Below are 18,975 nucleotides of genomic sequence, written 5' to 3'. Positions count from 1 at the left end.
AATCCCCAGACTGCTGTAAGCAAAAACATCTCAGGTATTGCTCCAGAAAACCATTGACTCTTTCTGATTGCCCATCGGTTTGCGGGTGAAAAGCAGAAGAAATATTTAACTTAGTCCCTAACTGAGTCTGGAACTGTGTCCAGAAACGAGACACGAATTGTGAAGCTCTATCAGAGACGATGACTTCAGGAGCTCCATGTAAATGAAAAATGTGACGAATATACAATCCTGCCAATGTCTGAGCTGACGGAATTCGAGAACATGGTATGAAGTGAGCCATCTTAGTAAATAAGTCCATTACCCCCCAAACACAAGTATAACCACGAGCCCTGGGAAAGTCGGAAATAAAATCCATAGAAATTATTTGCCAAGGCTTATCTGGTACAGGTAATGGTGATAATAACCCCCTTGGTCGCCCGACAGGATTCTTACACTGCTAACATACAGCACAACTATATACTTCAGAATATCTTGCCGCATCTTAGGCCACCAATAATTGCGAGTAATGAGTTGCACCGTCTTAAATCGTCCGAAATGCCCTGCTGCTGGCTCATCATGATGAGCACGAATGACTTCTAACCGTAATCTCCCATTGGGTACATACAGTTGCCCATTTCTTACCAATGCCCCATTTAGTTCAGGATGAACTAAAAATTTTCCATCAACAAAACTAGACTTAAGCTGATCAAAAGCTTGTTGTGTCTCTTTGGTCCACACAAAAGGATGTTTTTTTCTGAAGTAAACCGGTCAAAGGTAGCGCCAATTGAGCATAGTAAGGAATTAATTCTCTATAATAATTAGCAAAACCAAGGAATCTTTGAACATCCTTCTTGGAGGTGAGCTCCTTTCAAGAGTTGACTGTATCCACCTTGCGTGGATCCATCTTTAGTTCTTTTCCTGAGATGACATGACCTAAAAACTCTACCTCAGTTACATGGAACGCACATTTAGACGACTTTGCAAATAGGCCGTTGTCCCTTAGACGTTTTAACACCTGCTGCACATGCTGTTTATGATGATGTATGTTTTTAGAAAAAATTAAGATGTCATCCAAAGATATAACCACAAAACGATCTAACAGATCATGGAAGATGTCGTTCATCAAACGCTGAAAAACAGCTGACACATTGCACAATCCGAAAGGCATTACTAAAAATTCATAAGCTCCAAAACACGTATAGGTCTTCCTCTTCTTTAATACGAACTAAATTATAAGTGCCACATAAATCTAATTTAGAAAATATAGTCGCACCTTGTACCCTGGACAACAATTCAGGTATTAAAGGTAGTGGATAACGGTCTCTGATGGTGAACTTATTTAACACCCGATAATCACAAACCAACCTAAGATACCCAGTCTTCTTTGCTACAAAAAACACTGGTGAAGAGCAACATTACTTACTGGCTCAACTACAACACCATATCTGGGACAAAATTAGGTGAAAAAAAGTTAAAATATTTAGGCATTTATATTCCCCAAAATTTAAACTAATTAAATTAAATTAAATTAAATTATAATCATTTATGGAAAAAAGTAAACAATCACATTCGTAATTGGAATAATCGGAACTGGGATATGTCAAACAAAATCAAGATAGTCAAAATGATGGTTCTCCCCAAATTTTTATTCCTGTTCCAAGTCCTTCCATATAGTATCCCCAGTAAAGTAATTAAGAAATGGGACAATTCAATAAAAACTTGGATAGCAGGAGGAAATAAAACCAGAATTCCCAATTCAGTATTCTACTCCTCAGAACAAAACGGAGGATGGGGGGCACCTAATCTACAAGACTATTATGAAGCCTGCGAATTAACAAGATTGTTAGAATTAGATTTTGATGACTCAAGAAGATGGGTCAGAATTGAAAAAAACAATTAACGGATGGCACAATTGCCTGTGTTTAAAAGGATGGGTGGACAATAAACTCTAAAAGAAATCAAAGGAGGACCAATGATCTCATCCATGGCGTGCTGGGAAAAATGGCAAGGTAAATTACCAATAAATACAGTAGATATATTCCCAATAGGGTTTATAGACAATGAAAAGGAATAGATATTTGGTAAATTAACAAATTTAAAACAAAATGGAATGAAATTAATAAGAGACTTCTCAAACCCAGATTGGACAACTAAGGTTTGGGAAATGATAAAAGACATTTGTGGTCAAAGTAACTGGCTTCTTTGGAATGGACTGAAATAAAGGATTATGAATTGGAAGAAAAAGGAAGATCCAGAAACAGATTTTGACCAAATTTCAAAATGGAAATTAGAAAAGGAGAAAGGCCTGATGGGTTTTATACATAAGAAATTAATTGAAAAACAATATAAACTGAAACAAACATTGGCCGAGATATGGAAAGAGGACTTGAATATCAATGACTCTGACATCGAACACTGGATAAATTCAGCTCTGTCCACACTCCAGGCAGTTATAGGGTTTCTCCTCAGTGTGAGTCCTTTAATGTGAACGTAGGCCTGAACTATGTGTGAAGCTCTGCCCACACTCCAGGCACGTATAGGGTTTCTCCCCAGTGTGAATCCTTTGACGTGTATGCAACCTTCCCTTTTGAGTGAAGCTCTGTTCACACTCCAGGCAGTTATAGGGTTTCTCCCCAGTGTGAGTCCATTGATGTGAACGTAGTCCTGAACTATGAGCAATGCTCTGTCCACACTCCAGGCAGTTTTAGGGTTTCTCCCCAGTGTGGGTCCTTTGATGTGAACATAGTCCTGAACTACAAGCAAAGCTCTGTCCACACTCCAGGCAGTTATAGGGTTTCTCCCCAGTGTGAGTTCTTTGATGTGTATGTATGTGTCCCTTCTGAGGAAAGCTCTGTCCACACTCCAGGCAGTTATAGGGTTTCTCCCCAGTGTGAGTCCTTTGATGTGAACGTAGTCCTGAACTACGAGCGAAGCTCTGTCCACACTCCAGGCAGTTATAAGGTTTCTCTCCAGTGTGAGTCCTTTGATGTGAACGTAGGCCTGAACTACGAGTGAAGCTCTGTCCACACTCCAGGCAGTTATAGGGTTTCTCCCCAGTGTGAGTCCTTTTATGTGAACGTAGTACTGAACTATGAGCAAAGCTCTGTCCACACTCCAGGCAGTTTTAGGGTTTCTCCCCAGTGTGAATCCTTTCATGTGAACGTAAATGTCCCCCCTGAGTAAAGCTCCGTCCACACTCCAGGCATTTACAGGGTTTCTCCCCAGTGTGAGTCTTTTGATGTGAACGTAGACCTGAACTATGAGCAAAGCTCTGTCCACACTCCAGGCATTTATAGGGTTTCTCCCCAGTGTGAGTCCTTTGATGTGAACGTAAATGTGCCCCCTGAGTAAAGCTCTGCCCACACTCCAGGCAGTTATAGGGTTTCTCCCCAGTGTGAGTCCTTTGATGTCTACGTAGTGCTGAACTATCAGCGAAGCTCTGTCCACACTCCAGGCATTTATAGGGTTTCTCACCAGCATGAGTCCTTTGATGTCTATGTAAGTTTCCCTTCAGAGTAAAGCTCTGCCCACACTCCAGGCAGTTATAGGGTTTCTCCCCAGTGTGAGTTCTTTGATGTGTATGTAAGTGTCCCTTCTGAGGAAAGCTCTGTCCACACTCCAGGCAGTTATAGGGTTTCTCCCCAGTGTGAGTCCTTTGATGTGAACGTAGTCGTGAACTACGAGCGAAGCTCTGTCCACACTCCAGGCAGTTATAGGGTTTCTCCCCAGTGTGAGTCCTTTGATGTGAACGTAGGCCTGAACTACGAGTGAAGCTCTGTCCACACTCCAGGCAGTTATAGGGTTTCTCCCCAGTGTGAGTCCTTTGATGTGAACGTAGTACTGAACTACGAGTGAAGCTCTGTCCACACTCCAGGCAGTTATAGGGTTTCTCCCCAGTGTGAGTCCTTTGATGTGAACGTAGGCCTGAACTACGAGTGAAGCTCTGTCCACACTCCAGGCAGTTATAGGGTTTCTCCCCAGTGTGAGTCCTTTGATGTGAACGTAGGCCTGAACTACGAGTGAAGCTCTGTCCATACTCCAGGCAGTTATAGGGTTTCTCCCCAGTGTGAGTCCTTTGATGTCTATGTAAGTGTCCCTTCTGAGGAAAGCTCTGTCCACACTCCACGCAGTTATAGGGTTTCTCCCCAGTGTGAGTCCTTTGATGTCTATATAGATTTGAATTATGAGAGAAGCTCTGTCCACACTCCAGGCAGTTATAGGGTTTCTCCCCAATGTGAGTCCTTTGATGTGAACGTAGTCCTGTACTATGAGTAAAGCTCTGTCCACACTCCAGGCAGTTATAAGGTTTCTCTCCAGTGTGAGTCCTTTGATGTGAACGTAGGCCTGAACTACGAGTGAAGCTCTGTCCACACTCCAGGCAGTTATAGGGTTTCTCCCCAGTGTGAGTCCTTTTATGTGAACGTAGTACTGAACTATGAGCAAAGCTCTGTCCACACTCCAGGCAGTTTTAGGGTTTCTCCCCAGTGTGAATCCTTTCATGTGAACGTAAATGTCCCCCCTGAGTAAAGCTCCGTCCACACTCCAGGCATTTACAGGGTTTCTCCCCAGTGTGAGTCTTTTGATGTGAACGTAGACCTGAACTATGAGCAAAGCTCTGTCCACACTCCAGGCATTTATAGGGTTTCTCCCCAGTGTGAGTCCTTTGATGTGAACGTAGTCCTGAACTACGAGCGAAGCTCTGTCCACACTCCAGGCAGTTATAGGGTTTCTCCCCAGTGTGAGTCCTTTGATGTGTATGTAAGTGTGCCTTCTGAGTGAAGCTCTGTCCACACTCCAGGCAGTTATAGGGTTTCTCCCCAGTGTGAGTCCTTTGATGTCTATGTAAGTGTCCCTTCTGAGGAAAGCTCTGTCCACACTCCAGGCAGTTATAGGGTTTCTCCCCAGTGTGAGTCCTTTGATGTCTATATAGATTTGAATTATGAGAGAAGCTCTGTCCACACTCCAGGCAGTTATAGGGTTTCTCCCCAATGTGAGTCCTTTGATGTGAACGTAGTCCTGTACTATGAGAAAAGCTCTGTCCACACTCCAGGCAGTTATAGGGTTTCTCCCCAGTGTGAGTCCTTTGATGTCTACGTAGTGCTGAACTATCAGCGAAGCTCTGTCCACACTCCAGGCATTTATAGGGTTTCTCCCCAGTGTGAGTCCTTTGATGTGAACGTAGTCCTGAACTACGAACGAAGATCTGTCCACACTCCAGGCAGTTATAGGGTTTCTCCCCAGTGTGAGTCCTTTGATGTGTATGTAAGTGTGCCTTCTGAGTGAAGCTCTGTCCACACTCCAGGCAGTTATAGGGTTTCTCCCCAGTGTGAGTCCTTTGATGTCTATGTAGATTTGAATTATGAGAGAAGCTCTTTCCACATTCGATACATTTATATGCTTTCTCCTCCCTGTCAACAGTGCTATGTACATTTAATTCCAATAAGGACACTTGATTCTTGTTTTTCCCTTTCTGATTACTCACAGCACTGGGTTCAAATTACAGGAAGGTAGATTCCATCTGAACATTAAGAAGAACTTCCTGAATGTAAGAGCTGTTCAGCAGTGGAACTCTCTGCCTCAAAATGTAGTGGAGGCTCCTCTGGAATCCTTTAAACAGAGGCTAGATACTCATCTGTCCAGGGTACTTTGCACTTTTCCTGCACGGCAGAGGCCTGGACTGGGTGCCTCATGCAGTCTCTTCCGACTCTACGGTTCTACTCTAGAATCCAAAGTGAATGTAGGAATTCAGCAGGATCAGCCCCTTGAGAGGAATCCTTTTTCCTAGAGGACTGGTTTCCTTCCTGCACTTTGGTTTCCAAATGCCTTAATATCGACTAGAAGCTGGTTCGTTTCCCATCACGGCAGGGGTGGCTCCAGAGAACTCTCATGTCCTGGTCAAGAAAGAAGAAGCAAAAGGTTAGACATGAAGCCACATACCTCCGGCTCAAGGTAAACAAAGCGAAAAAGGAAAGAAGAAAGGAAAGATGGAAGGGAGGAAACACAGAAGGACAGGATAAGAGAAGGAAGGAATCATGGAAGGAAGGAACTGAACCCTTTCCCCCATATTAGAGGGCCACACCCATTTCATTGGGTCAGACCCAAACGTGGTAAAAGGAACAGAAGGCAGGCAGGCAGGCAGAACTCCTTCCCACATTCAAGGGTGTAACATATTCTGGATCATGGGTTTCCGTGAATTACCAGTGCTAAATGCTCAAAGGAACAAGGATTTCTTTATCAATTGTGTCCTTATCTCCCCTGCCACAGGGACTCCCAACTCTGCTTCCACAGCATCTCAAAGGGTCACTCCGGCCACATTTCCCAAATGAATCTTCCAAACTAACAAGGACCTGCATTCCCAACTGGCCAATTCAAAGCCATGTTGAGGTTGACGAGGAGGAGCCAGGTGCTTCTCCCTCAGCGCATCCGCCAGTGGTGAAGCATGAGCTTGCCCTCCCTCAATTGCAGCCTTGTTTCCTCAAGGAAGCTTCTGGCCCTCCCACCCCTGTGATCCCGGCCCAAAGGAGGAGGAGGAGGAGGCTGAGAAGAGAGAGGAGGGAACAGGGCCGCCTGAGAGGAAGGAAGAAAGAAAAGAAATGGGGTTTTCATGCAGAAAGGCCTTTGAACCCTCTTCTGCCCAGCCCACACATTCCTGGGACTAGCGCCCACCCTGCCCACTTTTTGTAAAGACCTCAAATCTTGTTTGTTCCAATGTGCCTTTGATTGATTCAGTTCACTAAATGAATGGATCTCTCTAGCCATAACTTAATTCTCGGCCCTTGCACTTTACTATTGTCCCTGTCCTGGATTTGTACTGTACTAATCTGATTGGCCCTTCCAGCCTTAACTTATCATCTGCTTTGCCATCAGCCCTGCCCTCTTAGCTGTATTGCACAGGCCTTTCCCTTGCCCCAGCTCGGAGTTTCAGGGCCAGAAAAGTAGATGGAGGAGGCAACAGAATGGTTTGCCCCAAGGCAGCATTCTTGCACCGACCTTATTTAACATCTTCAGGAACGATCAGCCACTACCACCACTCACAAAGAGTGCTGATGACCTGGGCCTAACAACACAAGCGAAAGATTTTGAAATAGTTGAAAGCCAACTCACTAATGCCTTGAAAGATCTCTCCAGCTACTACAAAGAGAACCACCTGAAGCCTAACCCTTCCAAGACACAAGTGTGTGCTTTCCACCTAAGTAACCGTGAAGCCAACAGGAGACTGAAAGTTACTTGGGAAGGCCAAGAGCTTGGACACTGTTTCCATCCTAAATACCTTCATGTCACCTTAGATCAAACACTAACATATAGGAAACACTGCATGAACACCAAGCACTAAGTAGCTGCACGCAACAACATCCTGTGGAAACTTACTGGCAGCGCATGGGGTGCAGACCCACAAGTAATAAGAACATCAGCCCTGGACTTGTCTTTCTCAACTCCTGAGTGAGCCTGTCCTGTCTGGCACAAGTCTGCCCATGCGAAGCACGTGGACGTAGCACTGAACGAAACATGCAGAATCATCACAGGAGGCCTTAAACCTACACCTGATGATAAACTCTACAAGTTCGCTGGCATTGCCCCTCCTGACGTGCAACGGGAACTTGCTGCTAACGGTGAGAGAAATAAGGACGAACATTGTGAAAGCCATTACAATGATGATGACTATCAGCCTCCTCCCACCAGACTCAAATCAAGGAAGGGCTTCATGAGAACCACCACTCCTCTCGATGTTCCTCCAGCAACAGCAAGGGTGTCCCTCTGGGCAGCTAAACCAGGCAATTCCAACTGGATGGCCCCCCACGAGGGTCTTCCTTCCTCCAGGGCCAAACCAAGAATGGGCCACTTGGAAGTCCCTGAACAGACTCAGAAGCGGAGTGGGCAGATCTAAAGGGAACCTGGCAAGGTGGCACTCCCTGGAGGAATCCTCCCCCTTGTGTGACTGTGGAGCAGAACAAACAACTCTGCATTTGTACGCTTACCCACAATGTCCTGCCTCATGTATGGAGGAGGAGTTGTTTAAAGCTACAGACAATGTGCTCGCTGTTGCCTGCTTTTGGTCTAAAACTATTTAGCTGCTTGTGATTTCTTTTATTTCATCACTTTTAAATTTATTTATTATGCAATGCTTTTGACACAAAATAAATAAATACTGCCTATTACAGGGAAACCAGCTGATCCCTAATCCATCTAAAATACAGATGTGTGCTTTCCATCGTAAGAACAGACAAACATCTTGAGCTCTGAGGAATATCTGGGAATGAATCCCACTGGAGCATCGCAGCACACCCAAATACTTGGGAGTTACCCTGGGCCATGTTCTGACTTACAAGAAGCACTGCTTAAACATCAAGCAAAAAGTGGGTGCTAGAAATAACATTGTACAAAAGCTGCCTGGCACAACCTGGGGATCACAACATGACACAGTGAAGACACCTGCCCTTGCGCTTGGCTACTCTGCTAATGAATATGCATGCCCAGTGTGGAATACATCTCATCATGCTAATACAGTGGATGAGGCTCTTAATAAGACATGCCGCATTATCACAGGATGTCTACGCCCCACACCACTGGAGAAATTATATCGCTTAGCCGGCATTGCACCACCTGACATCCACCGGGAAGTAGCAGCCAACAATGAAAGGACCAAGGCATTGACATCTCCGGCCCATCCCCTGTTCGGATATCAGCCAGCACGCCAATGCCTTAAATCAAGACATAGCTTACTACAATCTACAGAGATACTCGCAGGAACACCTCAGCAAGTGAGAGTCCAAAAGTGGCAGACTAAGACCCAGAACCTTAATCAGTGGCTGATGCCGGATGAGAGAATCCCCCCTGGGCACACAGAAGACTGGGCGACCTGGAAGGCACTGAACAGGCTGAGCTCTGGCACCAGGAGATGCAGATCCAACCTTAAGAAATGGGGCCACAAAGTGGAGTCCGCCACATGCGAGTGTGGAGAAGAGCCAACCACAGGCCACTTACTGAGCACAATGGAGGACCATCTAAGAGCAACATCAGAGGCACCCCAAGTGGCCAGCTACTGGGCAAAATACATTTAGTATTAATGCCAAGTTTTTTTTTCTAAAAACACCTCTATGTTTGCAAATCCATTACAACCTGTACCCTCGTTCCCTCCCCTCTGGGCCTCAGGACGCCTTGGTGGCCTCGGTGGGAGTGGGAGTTCTCCTGCACCAGCCACCCCGGGACCCCCACCGAGAAGGAAGGAAGGAAGGCCCTGGGACCAGGCTTGGCCCAGAGAAGCCCCGTCGCCGCCTGAAGACCCTGCGGGGAGTGAGGGGAACGGGCCTGGGTCCGGGGAGGGGCAGTTCTCCACCCGCAGCCAGGAAGGAGGGAACCCGGAGGAGGGCAGGCCTGGACCGGGCTTGGCAGACAGGCCCCACACGGGCAGATGTGCACGCAGGCCTGGGTTCATAGGAATAGTAATAATAATAGATGTCTATTTACATCCCTCTCTCCTCCCTCTCGGGACCCAAAGCGGCTGACAAGGTATTTCTTCACAGACCTCTCTCTCTCTGTCTCTCTCTCTCTCTCCGTCTCCTTCCCTCCGCCGCCTTCCTTCCCGCCTCACAGACACAGACCAGGCCTCAGGTCAGGCGAGGCGACCGCCATCTTCCTCCTCGTCCTCCTCCTTCCCCGGAGCCCGCCCCCGCCCCTCCCATTGGCTGAGCCCGGGACGCCCCGCCCACCGGAGGACCCCCATTGGCTGCCTGCCGCTCCCCCTCCTTTGATTGACGGGCGGCAGGGCGGGGCTTCCGTGGGCCGATTGAGGCCTGTGAAGCCGCAGACTGTCCTTCCTTCCTTCCTTCCTTCCTTCCTGGGAGTTGTAGTTCGCCCTCAACCGGGGACACCGGGACCCCCACCCAGGATGGGCCTGGACCGCCCTCGGCACACGGAGCCCCCGGGACTGGCTCAGCCAATGGGAAGAGAGGGGAGGGGCTGGCCCCGTGGGAGTTGCAGTTCTCCCTCCCGCCAGAGAGGGCGCCCAGCCCCACCCGGGAGGCCTCTGAGCACACCCGCCCCGCCTCTCGCTCTTCCGCCACCGAGGGAGGTCCTGGGGGATCCTGGGAGTTCAGACACAACCTCAGGCCTTTGGGATGATTGGAACACTGACTCGGTCAAAGAACCTGGACAACGCCGGGTTATTATTATTATTATAGTGTTACAATACATTGTTATATAATAATAATATTATAATGATTCAAAGTTATAACGCTACACTATATTATACAATAATATAACCATTGCAATACATGAGATTTCCTTCCTTCGTGATGGTCGGCCACGGCATGAGGTCCCAGCCAAGCCCCCTTCCCTTCCACAGCCTTACATCATTATTTTACAATATAATATATTTTATAATAGAATTATTATATTTGAGTATTATATATTATTATTATTTTATTATTATAGTGTTAAAGTGTGATATGATATTGTTATGAAATATTATATTACATTGCATTACATTGCATTATTATTTTATAATATATAATATTATATATCATGTCATTATATTACAATTGATATATTATCATATATATGATTATTACTATATTATTGACATCAAATCGGATAGGATAAGATAATTATAATATTATAATATAATACAATATTATAATTATCCTATGCAATTTGTCATCAATCCACTCCTTTGGGCTTCACGCAAATCTACCCTTTGCCAAAATATACGATCCTGTGCTTTGACCAAAGTCAAATTACCATTGTGATATAATATAATAATTATTATGATATTTTTTCATATATTATTGTATTCTTTTTCTGATGTTATATTATTATGATTATTATATATTATGATGATGGCTTTCCCGTCCTGCCCCTCTTCTGGTCCTGTCCATCAACGGAGTTCCCCCTCCCTCCCTGGATGGCTGTTCCGTGCCTGCAGGGGGCGCCATGGAGACCCTTGTGATGCGCTGCAGCATCTCCCTCTGAAGGCCGTTCCCTTGGGAAGCTCACTTTCCCGTTCACAGCGGGAAGGAAGGCAGTTGCTGTTTCTCTGTCTCGTGGTTCTTGCTCCTTGCCCATTGCGTTTTCAGTCTGTACCTGTGTCGCCCGGTTGGGTCCACATCCCGGTAAGTCTTTTTCCCTCCTCGTGTGGAGAGGAGGGGAGGGGCAGAGGGACCTGGGGGGGGGAGGGTGCCCCTCTTGGTTCTCTTTGACCCCTCAGCTGCCTTATTTATTTCGTGTCAAAAGTATTGCATAATAAATTTAAAAGTGATAAAATAAAGGAAATCACAAGCACCTAATAAGTTTTAGACCAAAAGTGGGCAACAGTGCCTGCATTGTTGATAGCTTTAAACAACTCCTCCTCCGTGCATGAGGCAGGGCATTGTGGGCAAGCATACGTATGCGGAGTTGTTTGTTCTGCTCCACAGTCACACAAGGGGGAGGATTCCTCCAGGGAGTGCCACCTTGCCAGGTTCCCTTTAGATCTGCCCACTCCGCTTCTGAGTCTGTTCAGGGACTTCCAAGATGCCCATTCTTGGTTTGGCCCTGGAGGAAGGAAGACCCTCGTGGGGGGCCCTCCAGTTGGAATTGCCTGGTTTAGCTGCCCAGAGGGACACCCTTGCTGTTGCTGGAGGGACATCAAGAGGAGTGAGTGGTGGTTCTCATGAAGCCCTTCCTTGATTTGAGTCTGGTGGGAGGAGGCTGATAGCCATGGAATGGGTGGCTTTCACAATGTTCGACCTTATTTCTCTCACCGTTAGGAACAACTTCCCATCGCACGTCAGGAGGGGCAATGCCAGCTAAGTTGTAGAGTTGTAGGTGTAGGTTTAAGGCATCCTGTGATGATTCTGCATGTTTCGTTCAGTGCCTTGTCCACCTGCTTCGCATGGGCAGACTTGTGCCAGACAGGACAGGCTTACTCAGGAGTTGAGAAAGACAAGGCCAGGGCTGATGTTCTTATTACTTGTGGGTCTGCACCCCATGCGCTGCCAGTCAGTTTCCGCAGGATTTTGTTGTGTGCAGCTACTTTGTGCTTGGTGTTCATGCCGTGTTTCCTATATGTTAGTGTTCGATCTAAGGTGACACCAAGATATTTAGGATGGAAACAGTGTTCGAGCTCTTGGCCTTCAATACTGTAGACCACGGGCTCCTTCTGGGATGCCTCGTGGGAATGGGACTTGGGGGCACCGTCTAGAAGTGGGTCTGGTCCTTCCTGGAGGTATTTTTGGGGGACACCTTCTCGGCCCCCCAGGCATTGCGTTGTGGGGTTTTGTAGGGTTCAGTCTCAATGACATGGCTTCTTTTGGAGGCTGATGACCCCTTTGGCTTTGCTTTGTAGGGACAAAGGGGGCTCTGAGAGGCGCCCGATGGGGGTGCTGGGGGACACCTGCTCGGACCTTTGGCCTTTGGCTTGTGGGGTGCCGCAAGGCTCGATTCCTTCCCCCATGCTATTGGACATCGACATGAAACCGCTGGGTGAGCTCATCCAGAGCTTTGTAATTTGGTGCCATCTGTGGGCATGTTTTCATGGGAGCATTGGGTATTACTTATTCTATTGTATCTTATCTTATTTATGGATGACACCTCTTGGTCCGTTATGAACCAAAAGGGTTCCTGTTCTTTTGATGGATGCAGAGTGTTTAGGGAATCGCGATGGATCAATGAGGCTCAGAGACCAAATTTGGTTTTAACACTTTCATTGTAACATTTATTGATTATCACATCACAATCCTATCAAAATCACATCCCGAGAGCGCTCTCACCCACACGCAGACCCATACATCCATATTCTCACGCACAGGCCCTGCTTGGAAGAGGTGATCACGTTCTCCCGACAGACGTGGTCTCGGCGGTTCCGGAAAGCGTGCTGGATCTTTGAGGCCCCTGCATTTGATAGTCTAAAGCAGGGGTCCCCAAACGAAGGCCCGTGGGCCAGATGCGGCCCCCAAGGTCATTGACCTGGCCCCTGTCCTGAACTTTAGACTTGGGGTTGTCCTAAGTCTGAAATGACTTGAAGGCACACAACAACAACAATCCTAATACTGGAGTATTTCATCCTAGTCCAGACCCCCAATAGTCTGAAGGACCGTGAACCGGCCCCCCACTTCAAAAGTTTGAGGACCCCTGGCCTAAAGTTTCGTCCTTCTTTCGGTTCCTTCTGTTCTTACGGCCTGGTTTCAAAACATGCTCAATCTCAGGCTGCATGACGTATGGGGTGCCAGCTGCACACTTCATTGCCCGTGGTTATTCGGATAGGCCTTCCTGGACCCTCGTTCCGTCTTGCCAGGTGAGAGACGCCTTGCTGATTCCTTGCTTCACCCGCCAAGTCCATCCCATGTCAGACTTTGCGTGGACTCCATTTTCTTTTGAGGCCTGTTTCTTCTGTTCTTCACAAGCACCCACACAAACACTCCCGTTCCTTACACACACACACACACACACACCCTTGATACATCAAGACTAATTTATTGTATACATGTCTGATTCAGTGTCAATTATATGTATATAATCAATTGTATATAGTTATATAGTTAACATGCATCACAATTCATAATAGCGGTTCTAAGCATTACAATTTGTTTTCAAATATAGAAAATCGATTAGTCAGCCATTTCTACCCACCCCTCCAGTTTCAGCCGTTTTGACCCTTATAAATCACCCTATTTTTTGAAAATAAAAAATAAAAAAATTAAAAGTAACAATACAAGGAAGGCAGAAATAATTTATAATGCTTCAACTGAACATGAAACTAACTACTACATGAGATACAAAACTAAATCAGAAACTAACACACTAGCAAAACAGTGACCTACATAGACACACAACTGAACTAACAAACAGACAGGGATACGTGCCTAAAAGCCTCATTCTATCTGTTAATTTTTATCTCTCATTATTCTACTCCCTTTAGATAATATAATATAACAACACTTCTATTTCTGATAACACTCTTCCAATTGATACCTATTACAACTGACATTTGCCCATGTTGTTGTTGACAGTTTGTTCGTTGTGGCTAATTTGCAGGTCTTCATAAGCCATTGTTTTTGCTTTGGAATAAAACATTCCTTCTATCCCTGTGTACAGTCAATTCTTACTTTACTATCTCGCAGTAACTACTCATGCTTTCATTCTAATTGATCTTCCACCATTCTCAGCATATAAAACTTTAGTTTCATTTAACCTTGTTTCCTTCCAGAATGGAACATATTTTAGTTCAATCTTTCTACAATACACCACATGTGATGAAATGTCCCAACTTTGAGCTTGAATTTCCAAAATGTGCAAGAGTTGCTTTTGTATATGTTAGAATGACACTCTGGGGTCAATTAACACCATTCTCTCCAGGGTGAATTCTATGATTCTATGATGTATAAACTTATTCCGTGAAAAGCTCTGTCCACACTCCATGCATTTCTACGGTTTCTCCCCAGTGTGAATCCTTTGATGTGAATGTAAGTGTCCCTTCTGAGTGAAACTCTGTCCACACTCCAGGCAGTTATAGGGTTTCTCCTCAGTGTGAATCCTTTGATGTCTAAGTAGGCCTGAACTATGAGTGAAGCACTGTCCACACTCCAGGCATGTATAGGGTTTCTCCCCAGTGTGAGTCCTTTGATGTGAACGTAGAGCTGAACTATGAGTGAAGCTCTGTCCACACTCCAGGCATTTAAAGGGTTTCTCCCCAGTGTGAGTCCTTTGATGTGAAAGTAGGCCTGAACTATGAGTGAAGCACTGTCCACACTCCAGGCATGTATAGGGTTTCTCCCCAGTGTGAGTCCTTTGATGTGAACGTAGAGCTGAACTCTGAGTGAAGCTCTGTCCACACTCCAGGCATTTAAAAGGTTTCTCCCCAGTGTGAATCCTTTGATGTGAACGTAGATCTGAACTCTGAGTGAAGCTCTGTTCACACTCCAGGCATTTAAAGGGTTTCTCCCCAGTGTGAGTCCTTTGATGTCTACGTAGGCCTGAACTACGAGTGAAGCTCTGTCCACACTCCAGGCATGTATAGGGTTTCTCCCCAGTGTGACTCCTTTGATGTGAACGTAGAGCTGAACTATGAGTGAAGCTCTGTCCACACTCCAGGCATTTATAGGGTTTCTCTCCAGTGTGAATCCATTGATGTGAAAGTAGATCTGAACTCTGAGTGAAGCTCTGTCCACACTCCAGGCATGTATAGGGTTTCTCCTCAGTGTGAGTTCTTTGATGTGAAACTAGATTTCCCCTACGAGCGAAGCTCTGTCCACACTCCAGGCAGTTATAGGGTTTCTCCCCAGTGTGAGTCCTTTGATGTGAACGTAGAGCTGAACTCTGAGTGAAGCTCTGTTCACACTCCAGGCATTTAAAGGGTTTCTCCCCAGTGTGAGTCCTTTGATGTCTACGTAGGCCTGAACTATGAGGGAAGCTCTGTCCACAATCCAGGCATTTATAGGGTTTCTCCCCAGTGTGAGTCCTTTGATGTGTATGTAAATTTCCCTTCTGAGTGAAGCTCTGTCCACACTCCAGGCAGTTATAGGGTTTCTCCCCAGTGTGAGTTCTTTGATGTGTATGTAAGCTTCCCTTCTGAGTGAAGCTCTGTCCACACTCCAGGCAGTTATAGGGTTTCTCCCCAGTGTGAGTCCTTTGATGTGCCTTCAGCTTTCCATGCTGATTAAAGCTCTTTCCACATTCGATACATTTATATGCTTTCTCCTCCATTTCAACAGTGTTATGTACATTTAATTCCAATAAGGACACTTGATTCTTGTTTTTCCCTTTCTGATTACTCATAGTAGTGGGTTCAAATTACAGGAAAGTAGATTCCATCTGAACATTAAGAAGAACTTCCTGACTGTAAGAGTTGTTCAGTGGTGGAACTCTCTGCCTCAAAATGTTGTGGAGGCTCCTTTGGAATCCGTTGAACAGAGGCCAGATGCTCATCTGTCAGGGGTACTTTGCGCTTTTCCTGCACGGCAGAGGCCTGGACTGGGTTCCTCATGCAGTCTCTTCCGACTCTACGGTTCTACTCTATAATCCAAAGTGAATGTAGGAATTCTGCAGGACCAGCCCCTTGAGAGGAATCCTTTTCCCTAGAGGACTGGTTTCCTTCCTGCACTTTGGTTTCCAAATGCCTTAATATCGACTAGAAGCTGGTTTGTTTCCCATCACGGCAGGGGTGGCTCCAGAGAACTCTCACGTCCTGGTCAAGAAAGAAGAAGCAAAAGGTTAGACATGAAGCCACATACCTCTGGCTCAAGGTAAACAAAGCGAAAAAGGAAAGAAGAAAGGAAACACAGAAGGAGAGGATAAGAGAAGGAAGGAATCACAGAAGGAGGGAACTGAACCTTTTCCCCATATTGGAGGACCACAGCCATTTCACTGGGTCAGACCCAAACGTTGTTAAAGGAACAGAAGGCAGGTAGGCAGGCAGAACTCCTTCCAACATTCAAGGGTGTAACATATTCTGGATCATGGATTTCGGTGAATTACCAGCATTGTGCTAAATGCTCAAAGGAACAAGGATTTCTTTATTGGTTGTGCCGTTATCTCCCCTGCCACAGGGACTCCCAACTCTGCTTCCTCAGCATCTCAAAGGGTCACTCCGGCCACATTTCCCAAATGAATCTTCCAAACTAAGAAGGACCTGCCTTCCCAACTGGCTAATTAACAACCACGTTTATAAATTGAGTCCATGCTGAACTAAGTTCCATCCAGGCATTCATGCATTCCCTCTGTAGAGCCCATGATGAGATGCAAAGACAGGCACAGCTCCAGCCACAAAGCCTCCTTCCTGTCAACCCCCTTCACCTTTGCCCACTTCCCCCTTTCCTTCTTTTCCCTCCATCCAGGGGAAATCCTAGGAAAATTGGAAGCCATGGAGAGAAAAGGTCTTCCCTGGATGCCTTTGGGAAGAAGACTTCAAGGGGCCTCCAAATGGCCTAAAATGTTATCCCTTGATTCTGTAAGGCTGAAAACTAAAACGACTGGGAGAAGATTTGGCTTCAGTGGGAACTTCCAAAAGAAAGGGCCTGGTATTCTATCTCCCCAAACTCTGGCACCCTCACATGGTTAAGACAGATCTAGAAGGAAGGTTTCTAATGGTAACGATAGAACTACAAACAAATACCATATATACTCAAATATAAGCCGGCTTTTTCAGCACGTTTTGGCTTATACCCGGGTGAGGGAGAGAAGGGGGGAGGCGGGTGTTGCTGAGAGGCAGCGGTCACCATTTGCAGTCCTTGCCCTTGTGATTGAATGAAAGTGGGCACCTCCCTGAGGTAACAAGGCCGCGCTTGAGGGAGGGCGAAGAGGTCCTCATGCTTCATCACCGGCGGATGCGCTGAAACTGACAAGGAGGAGGAGCCTTAAGTTTTACCACCAACGGATACGCTGAGGGAAATTGCCCAGCTCCCCCTCCTCGCCAGCCTCCTCCTTGCCGTCCGGCCACTCACCTGAGTGAAGAGAAGGAGGCGCTGTGGAGGCTGACAGGAAGGGGAGCCAGGCACTTCTCCCTCAGCACATCCGCCAGTGGAGAGGCATGAGCTTGCCCTCCCTCAAATGCGGCCTCGTTGCCTCAAGGAGGCTCCTGGCCCTCGCTGCCACCGTGATCCTGGCCCAACCAAAAAGGAGGAGGAGGTGGAGAAGGTGAGAGAGGAGGGAACACGGCCAGAGAGGGAAGGAAGGAAAGAAAAGGGGTTTCCATGGGGGAAGGCCTTTCAACCCTCTCCTGCCCAGCCACGCATTCCCGGGTCACTTCTATGTTCAGCTTGATGAAGCACTCCTCCGCAGTTGGACTGTTACGGCAGATAGCTGGCCTTCCGCAGGTTCTACTGCATTTCAAGAATTTTTATAATTTCATACTCTTACAATTTTATTAGTGGGATTTTATATGCACTGGTGATTTTGCTTATGTCTCTATATTTATACTTGTGTATTGTTGTTTATATGCAGGGCACTTGGAATGCTTCTGTGGGCCGCCCCGAGTCCCTTAGGGGAGATGGTGGCAGGGTACAAATAAAGATTTATCATCATCATCATCATCATCATCATCAATTGCTACACTATGATGGTATGGGATACAATGAAAGCAGTAGCCAGAGGAATTTTAATGAAGAACAACGTAATTTAAAGAAAACAAGAAGAAAAAAAGATTAGAATTAGAAATTAAGGAATTAGAGATGAAAAATATGCTAGAAAAGGATAAACAAAGCTATATAAAAACATTAGCAATGAGAAAACAGCTAGTGAAACAAGAGTTAGAAAAGGCGCAAAGAATTTTGATATTTTTAAATGGAGAATACTTTGAATACAGTAATAGAGAAACTCCAAATTATTAGCCAAAGGACTATATTGAGAAATATTGGAAAAATAAAGATCCAGGAAACAGATAAATTAGTTATGGAACAATTAATTTCAGATTAGAGAAATTATAGATAATTTAAAGCTCGGGAAGACCCCAGGAATATATATATATACACACACACACACACACACACACACATACACACACACACAATATAGTATAAAATAATAATACAATGTAATACCATATAATTCTAATACCGTAATACAATATAATAATATTAATTATATATTATATACTACGTGATAGTACTAATATTGCAGTATAGTGGTATAGTACGATACAGTAATAGATAATGCTGATATTGTGCTATGCTAATAATATAATACAGTATATATGTATAATATTATAACGTTATTCAATATAATAATACTACACTGTTATAATTGTATATTACCTATTACATGTAATATTGCAGTATAGTACTATATAGTAATAGATAATGCTGATATTGTGCTATGCTAATAATATATTATAGTATATATGTATAATATTATAATGCAATACAATATAATAATACTACACTATTATAATTGTATATTGCCTATTACATGTAATGTTGCAGTATAGTACAATATAGTCATAGATAATGCTGATATTGTGCTATGCTAATATATTATAGTATATACGTATAATATTATAATGCAATACAGTATAATAATACTACACTG

At 45.3% G+C, this 18,975-nt stretch overlaps 3 protein-coding genes across 3 annotated transcripts in view; 1 reads left to right on the top strand and 2 right to left on the bottom strand.

Annotated features, from left to right (window-relative positions):
* The window catches only part of LOC134294615 (zinc finger protein 850-like), a 162,834-nt gene that overhangs the window by 22,384 nt on the left and 121,475 nt on the right, over nt 1-18,975 (top strand). The gene's annotated exons all lie outside the window — the stretch shown is intronic.
* Nucleotides 1,605-13,197, bottom strand: LOC100566198 (zinc finger protein 135-like). The gene is made up of 3 exons (XM_062966220.1): nt 13,131-13,197; nt 12,726-12,846; nt 1,605-5,474 (listed from the first exon to the last, which is right to left on the bottom strand). Exons 1-3 carry the CDS (start codon nt 13,195-13,197, stop codon nt 4,448-4,450), a joined length of 1,215 nt encoding a protein of 404 aa, XP_062822290.1. The 3' UTR covers nt 1,605-4,447.
* Nucleotides 12,643-16,216, bottom strand: LOC134294626 (zinc finger protein 420-like). The gene has a single exon (XM_062966208.1). The coding sequence runs from the start codon at nt 15,727-15,729 to the stop codon at nt 14,380-14,382; it is 1,350 nt and encodes a 449-aa protein (XP_062822278.1). The 5' UTR covers nt 15,730-16,216; the 3' UTR covers nt 12,643-14,379.

Source organism: Anolis carolinensis, unplaced genomic scaffold, assembly GCF_035594765.1.
Source record: "Anolis carolinensis isolate JA03-04 unplaced genomic scaffold, rAnoCar3.1.pri scaffold_18, whole genome shotgun sequence".
Taxonomy (NCBI): domain Eukaryota; kingdom Metazoa; phylum Chordata; class Lepidosauria; order Squamata; family Dactyloidae; genus Anolis; species Anolis carolinensis.
The sequence above is the reverse complement of the archived record's forward strand: the minus strand, read 5'-3'. Positions and strand labels throughout refer to the sequence as shown.

Coding starts and splice junctions, on each gene's coding strand:
- LOC100566198 (XM_062966220.1), bottom strand. CDS start 13,197: ATGAAGTGTGCAGCTGGCACCCCATACGTCATGCAGCCTGAGATTGAG. Junction 12,847..13,130: donor GCATGTTTTGAAACCAGGCC/GTAAGAACAGAA, acceptor TATCAAATGCAG/GGGCCTCAAAGATCCAGCAC. Junction 5,475..12,725: donor ATGTATGGGTCTGCGTGTGG/GTGAGAGCGCTC, acceptor CTTCCTGTAATT/TGAACCCAGTGCTGTGAGTA.
- LOC134294626 (XM_062966208.1), bottom strand. CDS start 15,729: ATGAGTAATCAGAAAGGGAAAAACAAGAATCAAGTGTCCTTATTGGAA.